This window comes from Peromyscus leucopus, chromosome 8a (genome assembly GCF_004664715.2).
Source record: "Peromyscus leucopus breed LL Stock chromosome 8a, UCI_PerLeu_2.1, whole genome shotgun sequence".
Taxonomy (NCBI): Eukaryota; Metazoa; Chordata; class Mammalia; order Rodentia; family Cricetidae; genus Peromyscus; species Peromyscus leucopus.
The window spans coordinates 20,590,012-20,611,424 of NC_051085.1; the positions used below are offsets into that span (position 1 = coordinate 20,590,012).

General features: G+C 39.8%; 1 protein-coding gene across 1 annotated transcript; it reads left to right on the forward strand.

Moving 5' to 3' along the window:
- Positions 1 to 18,935, forward strand: Smpdl3a (sphingomyelin phosphodiesterase acid like 3A). The gene is made up of 8 exons (XM_028868351.2): positions 1 to 328; positions 6,070 to 6,283; positions 7,495 to 7,639; positions 10,864 to 10,960; positions 13,566 to 13,735; positions 14,514 to 14,694; positions 16,553 to 16,677; positions 18,312 to 18,935. The coding sequence occupies exons 1-8, from the start codon at positions 226 to 228 to the stop codon at positions 18,627 to 18,629; spliced, it is 1,353 nt and encodes a 450-aa protein (XP_028724184.1). The 5' UTR covers positions 1 to 225; the 3' UTR covers positions 18,630 to 18,935.
- Positions 18,936 to 21,413: the final 2,478 nt, after the last annotated feature.

Sequence of the window (21,413 nt, forward strand, 5' to 3'; positions counted from 1 at the left end):
ACAAGAATATTCCTTCCCACTGACCTCAGAAATAAGGAAGCATATTAAAGTAAAATTACAGTCCGGAAGGTCAGGAGAACTTATGCTCTGGGGAAATCTGCCCTTGCACGTGATCTGCTGGGCGTCTACACCCAGAGCGGCTCTGGCCTCCTCCCCACCCCCAGGGCCTGTGGGTCCCAGCAGCGCCCTAGCCTAGCCTCTCCGGGGCAGTGACCGCTGCTCGCCATGGCGTTGCTGGGCACCTTCCTCTGCTGCCTGCTGGCTGCCTGGCTCTGCCACCCGGGCCTCGGGGTGCCCCTGGCGCCCGCCGGTCGGGCCCCAACTGTGGGTGAGTAGATCGCAACTGTGCACGGGACTATGGAAGGGACCGGGGAAGTCTCGACTGTGCGTGGGCGGCTGGGCATAGGACGCAGCCACGCTGGTCACTGTGGTCCAAGGCCAGATAGCAAGGTCACTGGGCCCCGGGCCACCGTGCGGGGAGGGGGAGTCTGTGGGAGCCAGTAGCGAGTCGCCTGCTGGGCGTTTGTTTACATCCTGGGTCGGGGGTTGTTTTGCTCCCGAGGGAAGAAAGCCCAAGCGGCGGTCCAGCAGGAAAGGCAAGCTAAGAATTGCTGTGGGTACTCCCTAAATCACCCAGTCTGCCCAGAGCTGAGGGGGACAGACAAGAGTCCCCACACCTGCGTCCTACACAAAGCGTCCTTCTGTTCTGTTCTGCTCACTGAAGTCGGAGGCTTTCTCTGTCTCTCCAGGTCTTCAGGCTTCTCGTCCCTCCCATGCTCACAGTAAAACTTGTGAGCTCTTTTTTATCCCTTGGTGCACTTGGGTCTTTGAGTGGTGAACTGCTCTGTTCTGTAACACTTAGCCGGTGCCTGCCTCACCCCCTGCCCTCCGTCCCTTCGCCCCTCACCCTAGCAGAAGCAGCAGTGAACAGTAGCTCCTAAACTTGGTAAGATGCGGTAAGTTCAGCCCCACTCCAGAATTACTGAATCCAGACTTGTGGGGATGGGTACCTGGGGTCAGGTAAACACTTCTGATCTCTGTCAAGTTGGGGAATCCATCTTCAGACTGTTTAGTAAGATTGTAGGATGCCTTCTGGGTTTAAAAAAATTAAGGTCACTGCCCCCCCCCCCTTGAAAAATAATTACTCTAGCTGGGGTGGGGTTGCTAAGAGAGGGTTTCTCTTTTGATTGAGGGAGCTAGCTGTACTTGAGACTTTCTGCAGTGCTCAGAACTGAAATTCGGCTGTCTGTCTCCTGTCTAAGCTGCTGGTCTATCTATCTGCACAGGACTTCAGGAATGTTCTGGGGGCGGAGCGGGGTGGGGGTGGGGGAGCGAAGCGGGGGCGGGTCCCTTATCTTTGCCTGAGCATGAAGTGAGCCTAACTTAGTCGGTCAAGCCTTTGCAAGCCACGGTTGTATGTCTGGTTTGCCAACTCTGGCAAATAACAATCATAACAGACCCCCCACCCCCACCCCACATACTGTGTATGTATGCTGTTGCCTTGTGTTTTTATTCTGCTGGAATTGTGTCTGTCAGGCAGCAGGCTTAGCACCAGGAATTGGCTATTTAAATTGGTGACTCCTCAGGATTTTGACCTAAAGATGTCTCAGGCTGCACCACAGGCAAAGTCAGTCACCTTTTAGAGTTAATTGCTGAAAGCCTTCGTGTGCAAATTTGCTTGCGCGGGAGTGGTGTGGTGGTGGTGGTGGTGGGGTGGTGGTGTGTGTGTGTGGTGTGTGTGTGTGTGTGTGTGTGTGTGTGTGATGTGAATCTTCATTTAGTTTCCTGTTTTGGTAGGGGAGGTGACATGGTTGAATCACCTCCTACTGCCTAGGAAGCCCAGAGAGGCAAACCGAGAGAGGCTAGCTGGAGTCCATGAAGAGATGTCATGGGGTTTCACATTGCATGTATTATTTTCCACGCTTTCTCCTCTTTCTCCCTGGCACTTTCCCCACAACTTCCACCCAGCCTGACCTCTGCTTGCTTTCTCACTGTGTTTAAATTCCCAGGCCTACTTTTCTCCCTTGCCAAGTCCAGGTGACTGGAGGATAACCACCTTGGTGTTGTTTACCTGAATGTGTTTGGCTCCTTTTTTTTTTTTTTTTTGATTTAGTAGACTGTCATTTACTGGTGTATTTAGCACATAGGAACTGACATTTTAAACAGATAAACCAACCCCTATTTAGACAACTGCATACAGTTGTCCCTACAGTCGTGGTTCATTGGGTTTGCTGGGACAAGTTATTAAACATTCTTTGACTTAAGTTTTTTTCTTGGAAATTTTGAGCATTTGTCTAGACCAATTCTGATCATTTATCTGTCTAGACATGTGGGAAGCATTATTTCTTGAGAAATCTTTGAAAAATTATCTGAAGAAGAAAAAAGCAATTGTGGTAAAGTATTTTGGACTTTGAACTAGAAAGTTTCTACTCGAGTGTGTTACTGACTGGATCACAGGCCAGATTGGTGGCCTTACACACGCACACATACACACACACACACACACACACTCTTTATGCACAATTTCATTAAATATAGGATGTAAAAACCTCCAGAGGTTCTGACTCATTTAAAGCAATCCTTCAGTGAAACTATTACCCACTCATTTGTCTATCCAGCAGTGTGGGAGAAACAGCACCTTGTCATCTGGAGAAACTGGTTCTAGCTTAGCTTTCATTGACTAGTCACATGATATGGAGGGAAGCCTGAAATCGGCCTTTGCCTAAATGTCATTAGTTATAAATTAAAGAGTCTTTGCTAAGGGCCTACTCTATCAGGCAAATTCCCAGTTCTTGGAACTCTGTGAACCAGCTACTGGATTCTGTCAGAAGGATGTACTCTAATCCATTTCAAGTTTCAGATTATGAAAATTTAATCCATTCATGATCTTATTTACCTTAATCTTCACTGCACCTTGTATGTAGATACCATTATCTACTTTTGTGTGAGGCAGCCCATTTGACTAAGTATGTGGGAGGCAGTGTACAGAGGTTAAAAGCAACGTGAGTTCAGTGTCTCCGCCCTCTTTATGATATTCGACTTCGGCTTAATCTCTGTGCACTTCAGTTCTCTGTCTGTTATAACGGACAATAATGACGAAAAGCCTAGAGAACGTACTAAACATGTCATAAGTACTTGATGAAATTGAACGGTCACGTGCAAATGGGGAAATTCAATTTCAGATGGCAGGCTTTCTAAAATAATGATAGCAAAACTAAAATGTAGCTTGCTCAGTGTCGTGTACCTTCTAAGGACTTGCTTTCTGCTACAGCTAAGATACCTGTTATCTTACAGGACACCATTACATTTCCATCTGACAGATGAAACAGGCTAAGGTCACACAGCCAACTTTAATTACTGGTGGCAGAGATTAGGTCAGAAGTCAGGCTGCCTGACTCTGGTGTCACAACACAACGCCTTTCTGTTGTATGTGTAGTCGCTGCATGTTTACATTCTACAAATAGTACGAACACAGGTTGACATAAAAGTGAGATGGAAGGGCAGCCTGTATGATAATGCCAATCAATCTGCCTCCTCTGCTTTGTGTACTGGGATACGGTATAACTGAACTCGAGATAAAGTTTAGGGCATTTTCTGCTTTGTGTGGAAAGAAAGAAATTACTCTTGGCTGATATTTCCAAAGACTGATTAAGTCTTTGAGTAATGAATACTGAGTAATTGACCACAGATACTACTTTATTTCAACTTCCATCTGGATTTCAAGTCTTCTACTTCTTACATGTAAACCCTTGTTATAAAATTATGCTGACACTGGCAAGAACTGACCCCCAAACAATAACTTGTCCTTGCTACTTAGCAAGTTCACTGCTGTTTTAATTTCATTTCTGTGGCTATAGTCAAATGCTTGCCTCGTTGTTGCTGGGAAGTCAGAGTAGGAACATAAGGCAGCTGGTCACATCCACAGTCAAGAGCAGACAGAGAAGAAATGACCCATGTTTACTTATGCCCAGTTTTCTCTCCACTTACACAATCCAGGATCATGTGCCTTGAGACTAGTGCCTGCCATTGTGGCCTGGGTCTTTCTACATCAGGACTCAAGAGTTCCTCATAGGCATGCCTCACATCACCAGTCAAAACATCATCATAACTGCTTTCACTGTGTTTTTCCCATTATGTTTTATTGAGTTTTATCATTTTTGCATAAATTAAAAAGTTTGCATCCTACTTGTTTTTGCTGTTTCTTCTGATATATTTCAGATGTAAATTGAAATCAGAGTGAGTTCAAAACTCTTTTAAGTATGTCTTTGCAGCATATTTGGAGGGTTATTTTGAAGAGCAATTAAATGAAAAAATGCGAAGAATATACTCACTAAATAAGTATGATAATTAAAACAAAATAAGGAAAATGTTTGATCTTCTGTGATTCCAAAATTTAGTTCTGTTGTCCTAAAGGTTTCTATGCTTTCAGAAAAGTAAAAAAACATCATGGCTGTTAAAGCTGGACACATGTCAGTGTTGAAGATGTTAATTATATATGAGAAAGCAACACAATGGTTGTGTTTTTATATAAATTATATATAAGGAAACTTGAGAGCTTTTCAACATATGGGCTCCCTTATATGCTGGATCATATATAAGTTGTGTATGCTTACCAAATTTCTATTTGAGTCAGTGTATTAGTGAACTTTTGTTACTGTGATAAATGAAATGCCACTATCAAGACAACTTCTAGACAGTAGAGTTTATTTGGGTTTCTAGATCCAGGATAGGAAGGCATGGTACATGGGGCTGGATCAGGAAGCTCAATGATCACATTTTCAACCACAAATGGAAAACAGAGATGGCAGAGTTGGGGGGAAAGGCTATGGACTCTCAGAACCCATCCCACCATTAGGTACTTCCTCAACCAAGGCTACACCTCCTAAAGATTCCTTAACTCCACTTCACTAATTGGGGACTAAATATTCAAATACCTGAGCCTATGGGGATATTTCTCATTCAAACCACACCCAACATTAGTTTCTCTCTACCACAAACTCAAAATGGTAAGTTCAACTTCATGGAGTCCCTTTGAGAATGAAGTGATATAACATATATAAATTTCTTAATACCATATCTGTCATATAAACTACACCTGACAGTCAGGCAGGGGTGGCGCATGCCTTTAATCACAGCACTGGGGAGGCAGAGCCAGTGGATCTCTGTGAGTTCGAGGCCAGCCTGGTCCATAGAATGTGATCCAGGACAGGCACCAAAACTACATAGAGAAACCCTGTCTCAAAAAAAACTAACTAACTAACTAACTAACTAACTAACTAACTAACTAAATAAATAAACTCCACCTGTGCATATAACACAGATTCATAGTAAAAGATATCATGACTTGTACTAATAATTCTTTCAATGAAATAATATTTCTTAATATGATTTCCATATAGGATTACTGCAAAAATAGATTGATTTGGCTTTTCCCTGAGCCCAATAGAAAATTTGTCTTTTAAGAACTGCCTCCCATAATATAAACGTTGAGTACAAGTGTATGATGGTTTTTACCTGATTACTTAGCTTTAAAGAACATCTAAGCAATCATGTTTGTGTCATGGCTTTTATTCAAGATTTGTTTTTCCTTTAATGCTGAGAGAAATCAACTCAGTATAAGAATTACCTGAGATAAACATCTCCTGATTCTGCACTCTATCTGTGTGTACAATCTTGGTACAGTAGATAGTATTTTTAAGTGATTGTTTTTCTACAAGAGTAAAGCAAATAATTTCTCAATTCTGCAAGAAGACATGCTATTGAGACACAGTAGGATACTATCTCACTGGCTTCTCAGAAAGATGGCACCAAGCGTTTCATTGTGCAATCTCATCTTTCCTGGAGTCTTTGCTGAGTAGTCAGGCTAACTCTGGACTCATTGGTTTCACACGTCAAAGTTGTATGTTCTTCTGTTATTTGATGCTTCTTCATCTCACAGGAGAGAGTTGCACTTAACTTTGTAGTGTAAGAACCCCGAAATTGTGACAACTTTCTTCTGTGGTGAGGGGAGCAGATGTCTCGGTCTTACTCCAAACACAAATTTATCGGTATTTCTTTTCTAACCAACAGGACAGTTTTGGCATGTGACTGACTTACATCTAGACCCGACTTACCACATCACAGATGACCACACCAAGGTGTGTGCTTCATCCAAAGGTGCAAATGCCTCCAATCCTGGCCCCTTTGGAGATTTTCTGTGTGACTCTCCATATCAACTTATTTTGTCAGCATTTGATTTTATTAAGAATTCAGGACAAGAAGCATCTTTCATGATATGGACAGGGTAAGAAAGTACATAAACTCTTAATTATGTAGTATTGTCCTAATAGTGTGACAATCTTCATTAGTGTGCTAAATTTCATAAAGAATTGTTTGTGTTAAAGCATGCTAGGTCTCACACTACAGTGAAAGGTCCCAGTGCAAATTGGACTCAGTTAAAAAGGAAAAAGAGGGGGCATGAAGTCGGGAGGGAGTGGGAGGTGGGTGTTGATCTAGGATGAGTTAGTGGGAATGGGAAGTGACTATGACCAAGGTAAATTGTATGCATATGTGCAACTCTCAGACTTAATAAAACGTGTTATGTAAAAAAATACTAGACTACATTAGTCAATATTATTAGTGCTAAAAACAGTTTTAGACATCCTGTGGGGTTTTTTCCTGTGGTGTAGACTTCATAAATATGTTTGTGTTAACCAAGAGATGATTCCATAAGTAACACACTTGCATTAGTTTCTTGTAATATGGATTAATACAACAATAAGTTTTGGTTAAATAATTAAGAACAAAAGACAATAATGGGTGTTAACCTGTGATGACAGTTTCGCGAAGCATCATTTTATGGGGGGATAATTAACTAGGTCCATCCATCAAAATACTGTGGTGAGGACTGTATTTCTAATTCCTGAATACGGGCTATAGCTAATCTTTATAAGGTGTTTACTTTGTGTGGAGGACTGTTTTAATTAATTTCTATTCTGCAACTTATTAACATTTATATCCCTTGATCATATTATTTCCATGATAGAGGGGAGAAAATGAAGACACTGAGATCCTAAACAACTCGCCCACGTGTATATAATTACTTGTTGGTTAAACAGATATTTGATTCATGCTTTTGGTCCTGAAGTCTACACTTTTCTGTTTCTGTGCTGTTTCTTATAAATCTTCATCCAGGGAGTAAAATAGGCTAGAATTTCCTGTATTACCACCTACCCCCTTTTCTATTATCAGTAGATGAAGAGTATTTGTCTCACCTCATCCCCCTACCCCTTTTGAGGTTGTGTTCTGCTATGTAGTTCAAGCTGATCTTGAAATACTGGGCTCAACCCATCCCTTAGTGAATAGTAGGGACTATGCGTATGCCATCACCATTGGCTACTCTTTGACTTTTTAATTTTAATTTGTTATTCTAAAGTAAACATTTATGATAGCTACAACAAGTTATCACCCATAAATCTAGCGATTTTATTCTCTACACTTCTGTCTCCTTTTCAGGGATAGCCCACCTCATGTCCCAGTGCCTGAGCTGTCTACAGGCACTGTTATAAAGGTGATCACTAACATGACAATGACGGTCCAGAGCCTCTTTCCAAACCTCCAGGTTTTTCCTGCACTGGGCAATCATGATTACTGGCCACAGGTAAAATGTGCTTAGATGATTTACCTATTAATAGTGTCAAAATTATGACAAAGGTAGGGTGTAAGAATGTGTCTCAAGGAAGTACTCCTGGGATAACCATCAAGGAAGGTTATGGGTATTTTCAAATGATTAAAAAAAAACAAAATTCATAAAGTATTATGCCAATAATGTTCTTTAGAAGTAAATTTCATAGTTTGTGCATTTTTAGTTCTTTTTTTTTTTTGTTATAAACGTCTTAGTTTCCCCAGTCCTTTCAGTGTATTTTCTTATTCATTTGCCATTTCCATAGTAGGCCTATAAAGCAAGGTTAATACAGACAGGTGTTTCCATTTTTCCAAACCTGTAGACATATGAAGATCAGCACATTCTGATTTAAGGTAGATTATTATTAAGGGCACAATAGGAAGACTATTAAAATAAACAAAGGTCCGTGCTCCAATCCAGCTTATCTGATTCAGATGTAATGCAAGACAAAAACTATTTTCAGGATATTCAATGCTTGATGTGACCTGACTCCAGTCACTCACAGAAGCCATTTGTTAAGGTGCCTGTGCATACTTAGCTATGGTACAGTGTTCTGTTACAGCGGTGTAAAACTCAAGCTGGACAGTGGTGGTGCATGCTTTTAATGCCAGCACCGGAGGCAGACACAGGTGGCTTTCTGTGAATTTGAAGTCAGCTTGGTCTATAGAGTGAGTTCTAGGATAGCCATGGCTACACAGAGAAACCCTCTCTTGAAAAATGAAAAAACAAAAACAAAACAAAAAGGATCGATTTGTACAGAGATTTGTTCATGAGAATTTATAGTTCCATCATCCTCTGTTCAGAGACCTTGCTTAGCCTTAGGTAATTCTGTTGCTGGATTTTTTTCCTGTGTCTCAGCCTGCCAGCGGTCAGGACAAATCTCTCCCACTCACATACCCCAAGTAAGCACACAGAGGCTTATATTAATTATAACTGCATGGCCATGGCTCAAGCTTTTAACTAGCTAGCTCTATATCCCAAATTAACCCATAACTATTAATCTATGTATTGCCACATGTTCCATGGCTTTATCTGTGTCCCATTACATGTTGCTCCTTGAGCAGCTCACTGGTGTCTCCTCCACCTTCTCCCTGTCTCTCTCTTTGAATTTCCTGCCTACCTCTAAGCTGCCTTTCCATAGGCCAAATGGCCTTATTTATCAATCAACAACACATATTTATCAATCAGAACAACACATATTCGCAGCGTACAGAAAGACATTCTCTTATTACATGTCTTTCTTCCATAGGTTACTCATTTACAAACAAGAGTGACAATATTTGCCTTTCAAAGCTTTTGTGCGTATCAGTGATAATATATGAAAAGAGTGTAACATATTTCCTGATACCTCATAAGCCCTCAGTATGTAAAGTTGTGGTCATTAAATCATATACCAAGTGAACATTTTTTTATTTCTTTGAGATTTTATTTTATCTTCATCCTTGTTTTTGTTCAAGTCAAATCTTAAAGCAAGTCAAAGACATAAATACTGACTTCTAAATTGCTCTTTCCGTAGGTAAATTGGGCTGCATATATACAAATTACATTTCCCCCCAATTATGGGTTTTACTGATGGGGATTGAATCCAGGGTCTCCCACATTCTAAACCCAAGGTCTCCCACAAACTAAACAGGTACTCTCCCTTGAATCTGATTTCCAGTCCCTACCTTGTGATTTTTTTTTTCCTATTACTTCTTTTCTTTCTGCCTCTGCCTCTGCCTCCTGAATGCTGGGATTAAAGGCTTGCACCACCATACCCACCTGATCTTTCTTAATGTAAAAACACGTTTTTTACTGTTTCACGTACGAGTACTGTATTTATATCATTTCCATCCTTTCCTCTCCCCTCCTATAACTCCTCTTGTGTTTCTCCCTTGCTCTCATTCACCTCACAGCTTTAGATATATCAAACACTACGAGAAAATTTCAGAACAAATTTCCCTAAAGACTGCTATCTGGGATATAATTTTAGAGAATACTAGTGTAAAATTTCCCATTAAAAGCCCCTAAAGCTGCAGGGTAACTCCATAAACATATACAGAGATGTGCAACTGCCTCACCTGTTCATCAGAGGCAGATTACTTACCCAGGAGTTCTTTCCCATTACTGCTCAAGTTAGCAGTGTGGACCAGGGTTTCTATTTACTTCTACATTGGTAAGACTGGTGCTGCCAAGCTCATGGGTAAGCATGGGTAAGGTCTCTTCTTATTATAGCTTGTTTCTCTGTGGTAGTCAGGTCTCAGTCCAAAAGGCAAAAAAAATTTTAAAACTCTCTCTCTCTCTCTCTCTCTCTCTCTCTCTCTCTCTCTCTCTCTCTCTCTGTGTGTGTGTGTGTGTGTAGTCAGGTCTTAGTCCAAACGGAAAAAAATATTTTTAAAACTGTGTGTGTGTGTGTGTGTGTGTGTGTGTGTGGGTGTGTGTGCACATGAAGCTAGAGACATCAGATCCTTTGGGATTGGCAGTGTAAGCCACCCAACATGGCTGCTGGGACCCAAACTCAGTCTTCTGCAATACATGTTCTTAATTGCTGAGCTGTCTCTTCAGCTCCTAATTTTTTTATATATATATTTTATTGTTTTTAAATTACAATATGTTACAACTTAGCCTTCCACAAAGAGTCTAGTGCAAATCACAAGCACTCAGGCATAAATCTGACTCTTGAAGGAACTGTGCAGCTTTGTAATGGTATTCTAAATGACTTTATTAACATCTTAAGTCATTAAATTTTCTCTGATCTTACAAGGTGCTACACTAGTCCCATGTGTGCAGGCTCAAACCTGCCTTCATTGTCTTGGGAACACACTTGATCTCATCATCTATCTAAACCCTGCCCAGGCCCTAAGCATGAGCATCTCTCTGTACATAGCGCACACCTCTGTACTGTTGTGTTTATGTCTGGATCATGTATTTTGCTTTAATGCCAACTTGAAATTGTTACTCAATCCATACTTTCACGCCTTGCCTGACATGATCTTCTTCTTTTGTTCCCTAGGACCTCTATGGTAGCTCTTGGCAGTATGTCCTACAGTCAGTGCATCAACTTTTGTCTATCTTTTCTCTGCTAGGTTATACAAATTCCTTAAAGACTGAAAATTTAGTGCTTACAGATGACTAACATAGTCAGCACTCAAGCAATATTCCCATTAATGAATCCAAATATCTTTAAAGTTTCAATTGAGGATTGTCTTCTTTGTGGCCAGGACCAGCTGCCAATAGCCACCAGCAAGGTCTACAGTGCTGTAGCTGACCTCTGGAAACCGTGGCTGGATGAAGAAGCTATTAGCACTTTAAAGAAAGGTTAGTGGAATGCTCCTTTGCTTCCCTTTTTATTACTTGTTCAGACTTAAATCTTTAACATGTGGTTGTGTCTCCCAATTCTAGATGGTCTTTGTGTCCACTTTGTAGGAAAGATAGTAAACAGCAGTGAGACTTTAGGACACATGTGAGCCTGTGTACCTTGTGAAGGAGCTTTTTGCCTTCCTGTCCCACCCTCAACTGCGATCACATGAAGAAAAAGCTGAACTTTGAATGTGAAGATGAATGAAAGTGCATGTTTTAAATCAGAAAATGGATTGAGAAGAAAGAGTAGATACTTTTGACCTCAAAAGCATAATGTTATGAAGGAACAGCTGGTAAAGCGAGAATAGCTAAGGTTTTCAGATGGGCCTTGAGATGTGTAGAAAAGTACATGGTGAGTCTTCCCCTCTCCTCCAGTGGGCAGCCCATGAGAAGATGGTGTGTGAAGCTGTGTGGAGACCACAGAAGTTCCAAGGGAAGAGGTAAATGCAAGCAGAGCCAGCCCCAGAGAGAACATGTGACATGCAGTCAGGAAGGCCATAGGACAACCCAACTGAAGCTGATACCCCACTGCCGTGTCTAGTAGATGTCAGCCGCAGAGTTAAAATTTAATGTTTATCCCGTTGAATGTCCATCTTGCTTTTGTCTGAGGCTTCTCTGTTGCTTTCCCATTCCTCTCTTTTGGAACAGTAATGTGTGTTTAGTAAGCATTTCAGCACAGTGATAAAATACCCGAGATAAACAAGGAAGGAAGATTCATTTGAGACTCTTCTTTCAAAGGTCGATTGGCTCATGGTCTTCTAGCCCCAATGCTTCAGGCCCCTGATGAGGCCAAGACATCATGGCATATGAGTATGGTGGAGAATAGGTCCTTACTTCATGGCAACCAGAAAAGGAGATAGGGAGGGAAAAAGAGATAGGGAAGGATAAAGAGAATGAGAGAGAGCACAGGAGTCTGTGAGCAGACATAAGACATTCTATTTGAAGACATTCCTCCTGTGTTCTACTGCCTGTAGTTGACTAGGCCCTACCTCCAGTTGCCCATTTAGCTTCTCAATGGGTAGATTCTCATGCTGCCTGGTGATTTAGTAACCTCTCAATAAGGCCATCATTTGGGACCAGCAAACACATAAGGGTATTTGAAAACATTCCAAATCTAAACTATAGCAGAATGTTTACCCCTAGCCATTGTATGTTGTAAATATGTAATGTTCTTTTTCTTTTTAATTTCTTGGGAAGTGGACACAGGTGGATCTTTGGGGCTCTGTGTTCTTTGAGCCTAACCTGGTGAAGTCCAGGCCAATGAGAGTCCTTGTCTCAATGAACAAGGTATATAGCATCTGAAGAAGGACGTTAGAGAGGTTGGCCTCTAGCCTCTACATGCAACACACACACACACACACACACACACACACACACACACACACACTTACACTATGATTACTGTGGGGAAAATCATAATATGTTGTGGCTATAGCGGTGAAAATGGAAGTCGAAGAGGTTGTGTGTGATCAGTCATGATTGAAAGCTAAAGAAATAGATGCTTGGTGAGTGAGCACAAGACAAAGAAATCAGGCACCAGAACAGAGGGGCTCACTCTAAATGTTCCAATATGACAGATCCTCTGGTGTCTGTCTCCACTGATTCAGGGGTGGGGCATATGTGTTCTTTTTCTGTGTGTATCTAGCAGGGTCCTGTGCATTTCCATTATTCAGATTTTATGTTTCACAGTATCTCTCAGCTTAAGTCCTATTATTTAAAACTAGGAGCTAGTGCATAAATTGTTATTTTTTTTATTTTTTGAGGTGAAAATATAATTGCATAATTTCTCCTTTCCCTTTCCTTCCTCTAATTCTCTCATGTGTCTCTCCCCTCTTGCTCTTTCAATGCATGGATGCCTTTTCTTTGTTGTTACTTATGTGACTGGATAAATGATAGATAGATAGATGGATGGATGGATAGATAGGTAGGTAGGTAGATAGGTAGATAGATAGATAGATAGATAGATAGATAGATAGATAGATAGATAGATAGACATATATATATATATGGATGGATGGATAGATGGATGATGGATAGGTAAGTAGGTGGATGGATGGATAGATAGATAGATAGGTAAGAAGATAGGTAGGTAGATAGATAAATAGGTAGACAAATAGAAATATATATATGTGTGTATATTTTTAGAACACACAATCTCATAGAAAACTCCCCAATCCTCTGGCTCTTACAATCTTTCTTCCCTGTCTTCCACAGTGATCCCTGAACTGTAGGTACAGGAGTTGTGTTGTAGACATGGCAGTTGGGATATAATTCCACCACTCTGCATTTTGAGCCATTGGGGTTTACTATAATATAAATTACTATTTCTTAAAAAATCAGTTTCATTTCCCACTACCCAAACATGCATATTCAATGCCACTGCTCTTCCCTCATAATCTTATACATTGGACCTGACCCATGGTTCCTTTTCAGTTAATGTTAACTTGGATTCTTACCCAGTGAGAATGCCAGTCTGCATTGTTAGCCTTAAGAATTCACTTTCATGGTATCTGCATTTTGTGTGTTCACCTTCCTAAAGTGTGTTTTACATTTGTTTTTACAGGTGGCTTTTACTCCCAGAAAGTTGCAAGTAATCCAAACTTGAGGATCATTAGCCTAAATACAAACCTGTACTATGGCCCGAATATCATGACCCTGAATAAGACAGACCCAGCAAATCAGTTTGAATGGCTGGAAAACACACTCAACAGCTCTCTGCAAAATAAGGAGAAGGTAGATCCTCTAGACTAGAATTAGCAGAATCAGGAATTAATAAATGCCTTAAAAATCAAGATTTAAAAACAAAGTTGACTCAGGTCAATATTCTTATACCATCCAACAGTCCAGAATAAATGAGATGTATGTCATAATGCATCATTGCATAATTGTGGCTTTTTCCCTTATTCTCAGGAACAGGAGAGAAAGTGTCTTTGCTTTCTAAATTTTAGTTAATATGTGTTCAGTCATGAGTATCTAGTGTTGTAGAATATTATTTGAAGGTGTGTTACTTTTGTTAATATTGCATTTGTTTAACTCTGTGAAGCATTGCTACTGTGCCTGTCTAAAACACCTGAGGGTCTCAGAAAGAGCTGAATGGCCAATAGTGAGGAAGGAGAGAGAAATAGGCAGGGCTGGCAGACAGAGAGGATAAATAGAAGGAGAAACCTGGGAGGAAAAAGAAAGAGCCAGAGAAGGAGGAGGACTCCAGTGGCCAGCCACGCAGCTACATAGCAAGCCATGGAGTAAGAGTAAGATTTATAGAAATAAGAGAACGGGAAAAGCACAGAGGCAAAAGGTAGATGGGTTAATTTAAAGTTCAGAAAAGCTGGCTAGAAACAAGCCAAGCTAAGGTTGGGCATTTATAATTAAGAATAAGCCTCCCTGTGTGATTTATTTGGGAGCTGGGTGGGGGGCCCCCAAAAGAGGAAAACCAACAACAATCCAGCTGTCATTTAGTAACAATAAATGTGCAAACGAGCTGTCATTTGCCTCCTTGTATTTCTTTTTTCAGGTGTACATCATAGCACATGTGCCAGTGGGCTACCTTCCTTATGCAACGGGTACCCCAGCAGTGAGGCAGTACTATAATGAGAAACTGGTGGATATTTTCAGAAAATACAGCTCTGTCATTGCAGGACAGTTCTATGGCCACACCCACAGAGACAGCCTTATGATTCTTTCCGATAAAAAAGGTAATCAAGGTGACCTATATGCAGGTTCCAGTCCACCTTGCTGGAGCATAGCTGTGACTGACCAGTGTGTTTACTAATCATGGCATTTAAAGCTTTGTTTGAAAGCAAAGTCCATTGCCATTTCTTATTTATCTCGAATGGCTGTATGCTGAGTGCCCAAATCATAGGATTAGACATGCGACTGGATTTCTTCAAGGTAAGCTCTGGTCAGCTGTGCAGGGCCAGTCTTGCTTGTTTGGCATTCACACAGAAGCTTCTGAAAGCCTTAGCTTACTCCGAGTTTATGCTAGACTCTTTGTTTGGAGGAAAAAATACTGTTTGTTGTTTACCTGCTACACTCAAATTTCTCTTTATATGACTTCGTTTTTTTTTTCTCCGAATTTAAAGTACAGATCATAATTCACAGACTGTCTTAAAATATTCAGCACATTCTTAATTGCTCTTGTCACTTACAGTAAAAGGAAGGAAAACTAGAAGTTATAGCAAGAAATAATAAAAGTTTGCTTTTATATAGACAAGAGGGAAACAAGTTGTACTTTCTGCAGTATTTTGACAATATTTTTGAAATGTTTATCTCTTATCTAGAACAAATTATCTTATAACAATGACTACTTTAAAGTTTGATTTTTTTTAAATCATAATATGACTTTTTTGTTAGAGAAAGATTCACTATGGAGCTCTGACTGTCATATAACTCATTAGGTAGACCAGGCTGGCCTCAAACTCACAAAGATCTACCTGCCTATGCTTACCCCAGTGCTGGATTGAAGGCATGTGCCACCATGCCCAACTATAAAATTGGTTTACGGTTCTTATAATAGACATGTTATAAAATATGTTAATGTTTTGATTTTGATATATTTTTTTTTTTGAAGCAGAGTCTCACTGTGTAACTCTGGCTGGCCTATAACTCATTATGTAAACCCGGCTGGCCGCAAACTCACATCTACCTGCTTCTCTTTCCAAATGCTGGGATTAAAGGCTTGTGCCAATCAAATTATTATATATATAATTATTGAAACTTTGCTTTAGTCATGATAAAAAAAAAAAAGACCAGTTTGTTGTTGTATTTGTTGTTGTTCTGTGTGTATCTGTGCATGTAAGTTATGGTAGACTTTTTTGTGGATGAAAAATTTTCAAATATATACATATATATAAAGGCTGAGAATATGATCAACAAATCCGTTTACTTATCATTTGTATTGAATATGTATGTATCAAGATCTTGCTGTATTTCTGTATTTAGCAGCTATCTATTCATTCTCTATCATCTTTGTCATCACTATCATATATTTATCCATCAATCATCTGTCTGTCTAACATCTATTATCTATCTGTGTTCTGTCATCTATGTCTGTATCAATCATCTATATCTCATTTATCTGCTATCTATCTATCTATCTATCTATCTATCTATCTATCTATCTATCTATCTATCTATCTATCTATCTATCTATCTATCTATCTATCTATCATCGTTTATCTATTTAATCTATAACCTACCTGTCTGTCATCTATCTGTATCTGGTGTTTAAAGGTGACTTTCAAAAATAAAGTCAGTTATAGATCTGTATAATTGTATATTCATTGTTAGAAAATATAGGTAATTTATATGACCATGATAACATTAATCTGCCTAACAAAAATCAGTAATAGCTCTTTGGTTTTGATATTAAATACCGTTATTTTCTCAAAAGCAACACTTAGTGCTTTGAGGCAATTACAATTGGAGGATTAATCAATGGGCACATAATGTTTGTCTATTGATCTCTTAACCTAAGCTATTCATATTTTTACATTTAAATTAAAATGTTATAATATATACCTGATTTTTGTTGTTGTTGTTTGTTTGGTCCAGGAAGTCCAGTAAATTCTGCATTTGTGGCGCCTGCCGTCACACCAGTGAAAGGGGTTTTACAAACAGAGACAAACAATCCTGGTGTCCGACTATTTCAGTACAAACCTGGTGATTATACATTGCTGGTAAGTTGGAGCAGTTCAGTTGACCCCACCTATATGCATTTATATATGTCTTTGAAGTTTTCATTCTTTTTTAAAAATGTTTTAAAGAAATCAGTTCTCTTCAAATACACATTGAGTGCCCATTTTATTTTATTTTGTTTTTTTGAGACAGGGTTTCTCTGTGTAATTTTGCTCCTTTCCTGGAACTCACTTGGTAGCCCAAGCTGGCCTCAAACTTACAGAGATCCGCCTGCCTCTGCCTCCCAAGTGCTGGGATTAAAGGTGTGCGCCACCACCACCCGGCTAAGTTTTCATTCTTTTAGTAGAATGTTTCTCAGCAAGCCATGAGAGAGGCACTTGATGTTGGTATCTCATGGTGTCCTTATTTAAAGATTATAGCTGAAGGTTTCCTGTGTCCACCTGGCTCCTGCAGCCGCTCAGACCCAAGTAAACACACAGAGACTTATATTACTTATAAACTGTATGGCCATGGCATGCTTCTTGCTATCTAGTTCTGGTATCTTAAATTAACCCATTTCTATTAACCTGTAAGTGGCCACGTGGCTTGTGGCTTACTGGTACTTCTACATCTTGCTTCCTCTGTGTCTGGCTGGCGACTCCTGACTCAGCCTTCCTGTTCCCAGAATTCTCTTCTCTGCTTGTCTCACCTATATTTTCTACCTGGCTACTGGCAAGCAGCATTTTATTTATTAATCAATCAGAGCAACACATTCACAGCATACAGAGCGATATCCACAGCAAAAGATGTTATGTCTGTTGTCATCCCTATGGGTGGGTAGGTAAAGTTTGCTTGTGGGAGGTGACCATCCCTTTAAGGCTTCCTGACCATTTTTATATGTTTGTTTTAAGACTAGGTCCCATGTAGCACAGGCTAGCCTAAAGTGTACTGTATTGATACTTCTGATCCCCTTGCCTCTATCTCCCAAGGGCTGGGTGGGATTCCAGGTATGCACTCCCATGCCCAGATTTATGGGGTGCAGGGACTGAGCTCAGGACCTTGCATATGCAAGGCAGACAGGCACTTTAATAACTGAGCTACATCCCAAGCCCTGATCTTGTCACTTTTCCCAAGCTTTCACTGGATGGATGTAGCCTTATTTGTGTACTTTGATACATACTATTGTCCTCCCTAAGAATAAACATTAATTCTTCTTCTTCCAAACTGCTACCTTCGGTACTCTACTGGTTTCCATCAGCTCTAAGTAGTCATCTCTAAGCTGTGAAATTTTAAGGTGCTTTATTTTGTATATCTCACTGTGTATCTAGATGATGTACTATTATATTTTTTCATTAGTTTGAAAATTTTAAAAAGCAATACAAGTTTTTGGTATTGAGATGTGTGTGTGTGTGTGTGTGTGTGTGTGTGTGTGTGTGTGTGTGCGTGTGTGTGTATGCGTGTGTGTGTGTGTGTGTGTAGACAGGTTTTCTCTTTGTGTAGTCCTGGTTGTCCTAGAACTAGCTCTGTAGACCAGGCTGGCCTCAAACTCACAGAGATCCACCTGCTTCTGCGTCTCAAGTGCTGGATTAAAGGCGTGCATCACCATTGCCCAGATGAAGTGAAGTTGTTATAGAAATGTATTTGGGCCATATTTTGAAACCACTCTGAACTGGGGTTGTTATTTTCTTTATTATAGGACATGTTGCAGTATTATTTGAACTTAACAGAAGCAAATCTAAAAGGAGAATCCAACTGGACACTGGAGTATGTACTGACTCAGACCTATGGCGTTGCAGATCTACAGCCAAGGAGCTTGCATGAATTGGCTAAACAATTTGCTACCATAGACAGCAAACAGTTCCTGAAATACTACCATTATTTTTATGTGAGTTACGACAGCAGTGTAACTTGTGATCAGAAATGCAAGATCTTACAGATTTGTGCAATTATGAATCTTGATAACATTTCCTACAATGATTGCCTTAAACAACATTTTATGAAGCCCAGCCAGTAGTATTTCAGTCATATTCTTAGTAAAAAAAAAAAAAAAAAAAATCACATCACGGTGCTTCGGCGATCAATTTGTGAAGTGCTCACCCAGATCAGAAGAGCTACTCTGTGTACTTTCTTATTTATGAGTCTCAGATACTGATATCAGTAACATTCAGGACTTTTACACATTGAGTACATGTAAATTGTTCATTAGCAGAGTGATATCTGCACATAAATACCTTGTCTTCCAATTTTGCACAATTATACCTACCTTATGCCCTTGTAAAAATTTTCATCTATGCAATAAAGCAGGTGACTTCTCTATGGATGTTACGGAGTTCTGTTTATTTTTTGTTTTGGATTTTGAGACAGGGTCTCATGCTATAAGCTCAGGCTGCACAGGAACTCACAGTCTAGTTTAGGCTGGCCTGGAATTCAAGAGTGATCACCTTGACTCAGTCTTCCAAGGGTTGGGATTGTAGTCATAAGCTACCATGTCTGGTGGTACTTTTAATGCCTCCTGTATTTTTAGTATGATAATTTTCAGTCTCTTTATTCAGTCTTGATAAAGCCTCATGTGTAAACATTACTTCATATGGTTTTCATCATATGTGCAAATGGACACTAGTATTGTTTGTATGTCCCATCTACTCTTGGGAAATCATCATGGTCTCCTTAGGGCCATCTCTGAGTCTCTAGATCATCATGTGCATGTCCTGCCCAGTTTTCTTCCTTCTGTACTAGTAATCTGGAAGAATGAGAGTCACCTATGGTGTGCTTATTGCAAATTCACTGCAGATGCTCCTCAATGATGATACTATATCCCAAATAATCCGTAGTCAGTCAGTTGAAAACTGTCATGTGTTCTTCAGATGACTTAATTTACTAATGTGTATTTTGCTATAAGTGTGAAGCTAGAACTTCAGTGGGCTTCTGTGTAGAGAATGCAGCTGATTCTGGACCTCCTTTCTAAATAAAACTTGATGCTTGCCAGTAGTGAGAATTGCAAATTTCATCCCATAAGCAAAGTTATGATGGAAAATGCAACAATTTCATGTTCTTTGAGCACTGAATCACTGTGAGTCATTGAATGGCTCAGTTTTCAACACTGAGTTGAAGGGGTAATTCTTTAATACTTGGCAATTTGATTCTAGAGGCACACTTAAAAGTAAGCTCTCAAAATACACACAAAAAGGTACACTTAAAATTCACAGAGCATCATTATGTAAAAATGACAATGAAGGCAAACCTATAAACCATAAATATACCTCACACAATCACTTTTTAGTAGAGATATAGAAGTCTAGCTGTTAAAGATGAGTGGGTTGTTTCTTCTTTGGAGAAAGATTTATGGTGAAGGTACAGAGACATTGAGAAGATTAAAACACTCTAGCTAAGAGGAGATTGTTTCTGGGCTGAAGTGGTGGCAACCAGTTCCTGGTATATTTTAGAAATAGATTAATTGATAAGACTATGTAAACAATAAGTACCCAGAGTTCTGTGCCTCCAACTGTGGTTGGCATTTTCTTTGGGCTACCAACCAGCTCCTAAATAAAGACACAGAAAATTATTATTAATTATGAATGCTTGACCTTAGATTATAGGCCTTGTCCCACTAGTTCTTTTAACTTAATTTAACCTGTTTCTATTCATCAATGTTTTACCTTGGAGCTTTTTATCTTTCTTTCATTCTGTATGTCCTACTTTCCTGCTTCTTCCGTGTCTGTCTGTCTGGCCCCTGGCATCTCCCTGGCATCTTTTTCTTTCTTCCCCCTACCCTAAATTCCTCTTCCTACTTACTCTCCCTGCCTAGAAGTCCCCCCTATATGTCTTTGCTCACTATTGGCCATTCAGCTTTTTATTAGACCAATCAGGTGCCTTAGGCAGGCAAGGTAAAACAGCAGCACATCTTTACTAGTTAAACAAATATTCTCCAACATTAAGAAATGCAGCACATCTTTACATAGTTAAACAAGTACAACACATCTTTACATTGTTAAACAAATATTCCACAACATCCAATGGAGCTAATATGAGAAGGGAGTTGGGCTCACTGAAAGAAGTTAAGGTTGATGACAGGGTATGAGGTCAGAACAACAAATTAAGAGCATTATTGTGTGTTACAGAAAGCTTAGAGTATCCAGGAATTCATGTGTTCATTAAATGTTTGTTCCCACATATAGGTCCTTGAATGAGAATGACTCCCCATACACTTATGTGTTTGAACACTTGGTCACAGTTGGTGCTGTTTGGGAAGGTTTAGGGGGTGTGGCCTATTTGGAGGAAGTACATCACTGGAGGTAGCTTTGAGAGTTTCAAAGACTCATGCCATCTCCAATGCATTTTCTCTCTGCTTCATACTTGTGGCTCATGATGTGAGCTCTCAGTTTCTGCTCCAGCTGCCATGCCTGCCGCTTCCCTCTGATGGTCATGGACTCTATAGAGCTGTAAACCCAAATAAACCATTTCTTCTATAAGTAAAGGTTATGGTATTTTGTCACAGCAGTGGAAAAGTAACTGAGATATACGATTATCTTTAAATTTAGGCTACTAAAGCTTTTTTTTTTTTTTGAGAAATAATTTCAACTTCTAAGAAAGAAACCCAACCATCTCAGACTAGTTTTGTGAATAAGGTTGTTTCTTTGAGACTTTGCGTTTATTAGTAACTTACAGGAATGTATCCTCTACCCACTTCTCTGCTACAGTTCTAGCTGAAACCATTCTAGACAAACCACTGGAGGGCATCTAAGTAAGGGAATAATAAATAGTATTGATTTAATTATTGATGAGCCATTCATTGTTTTGC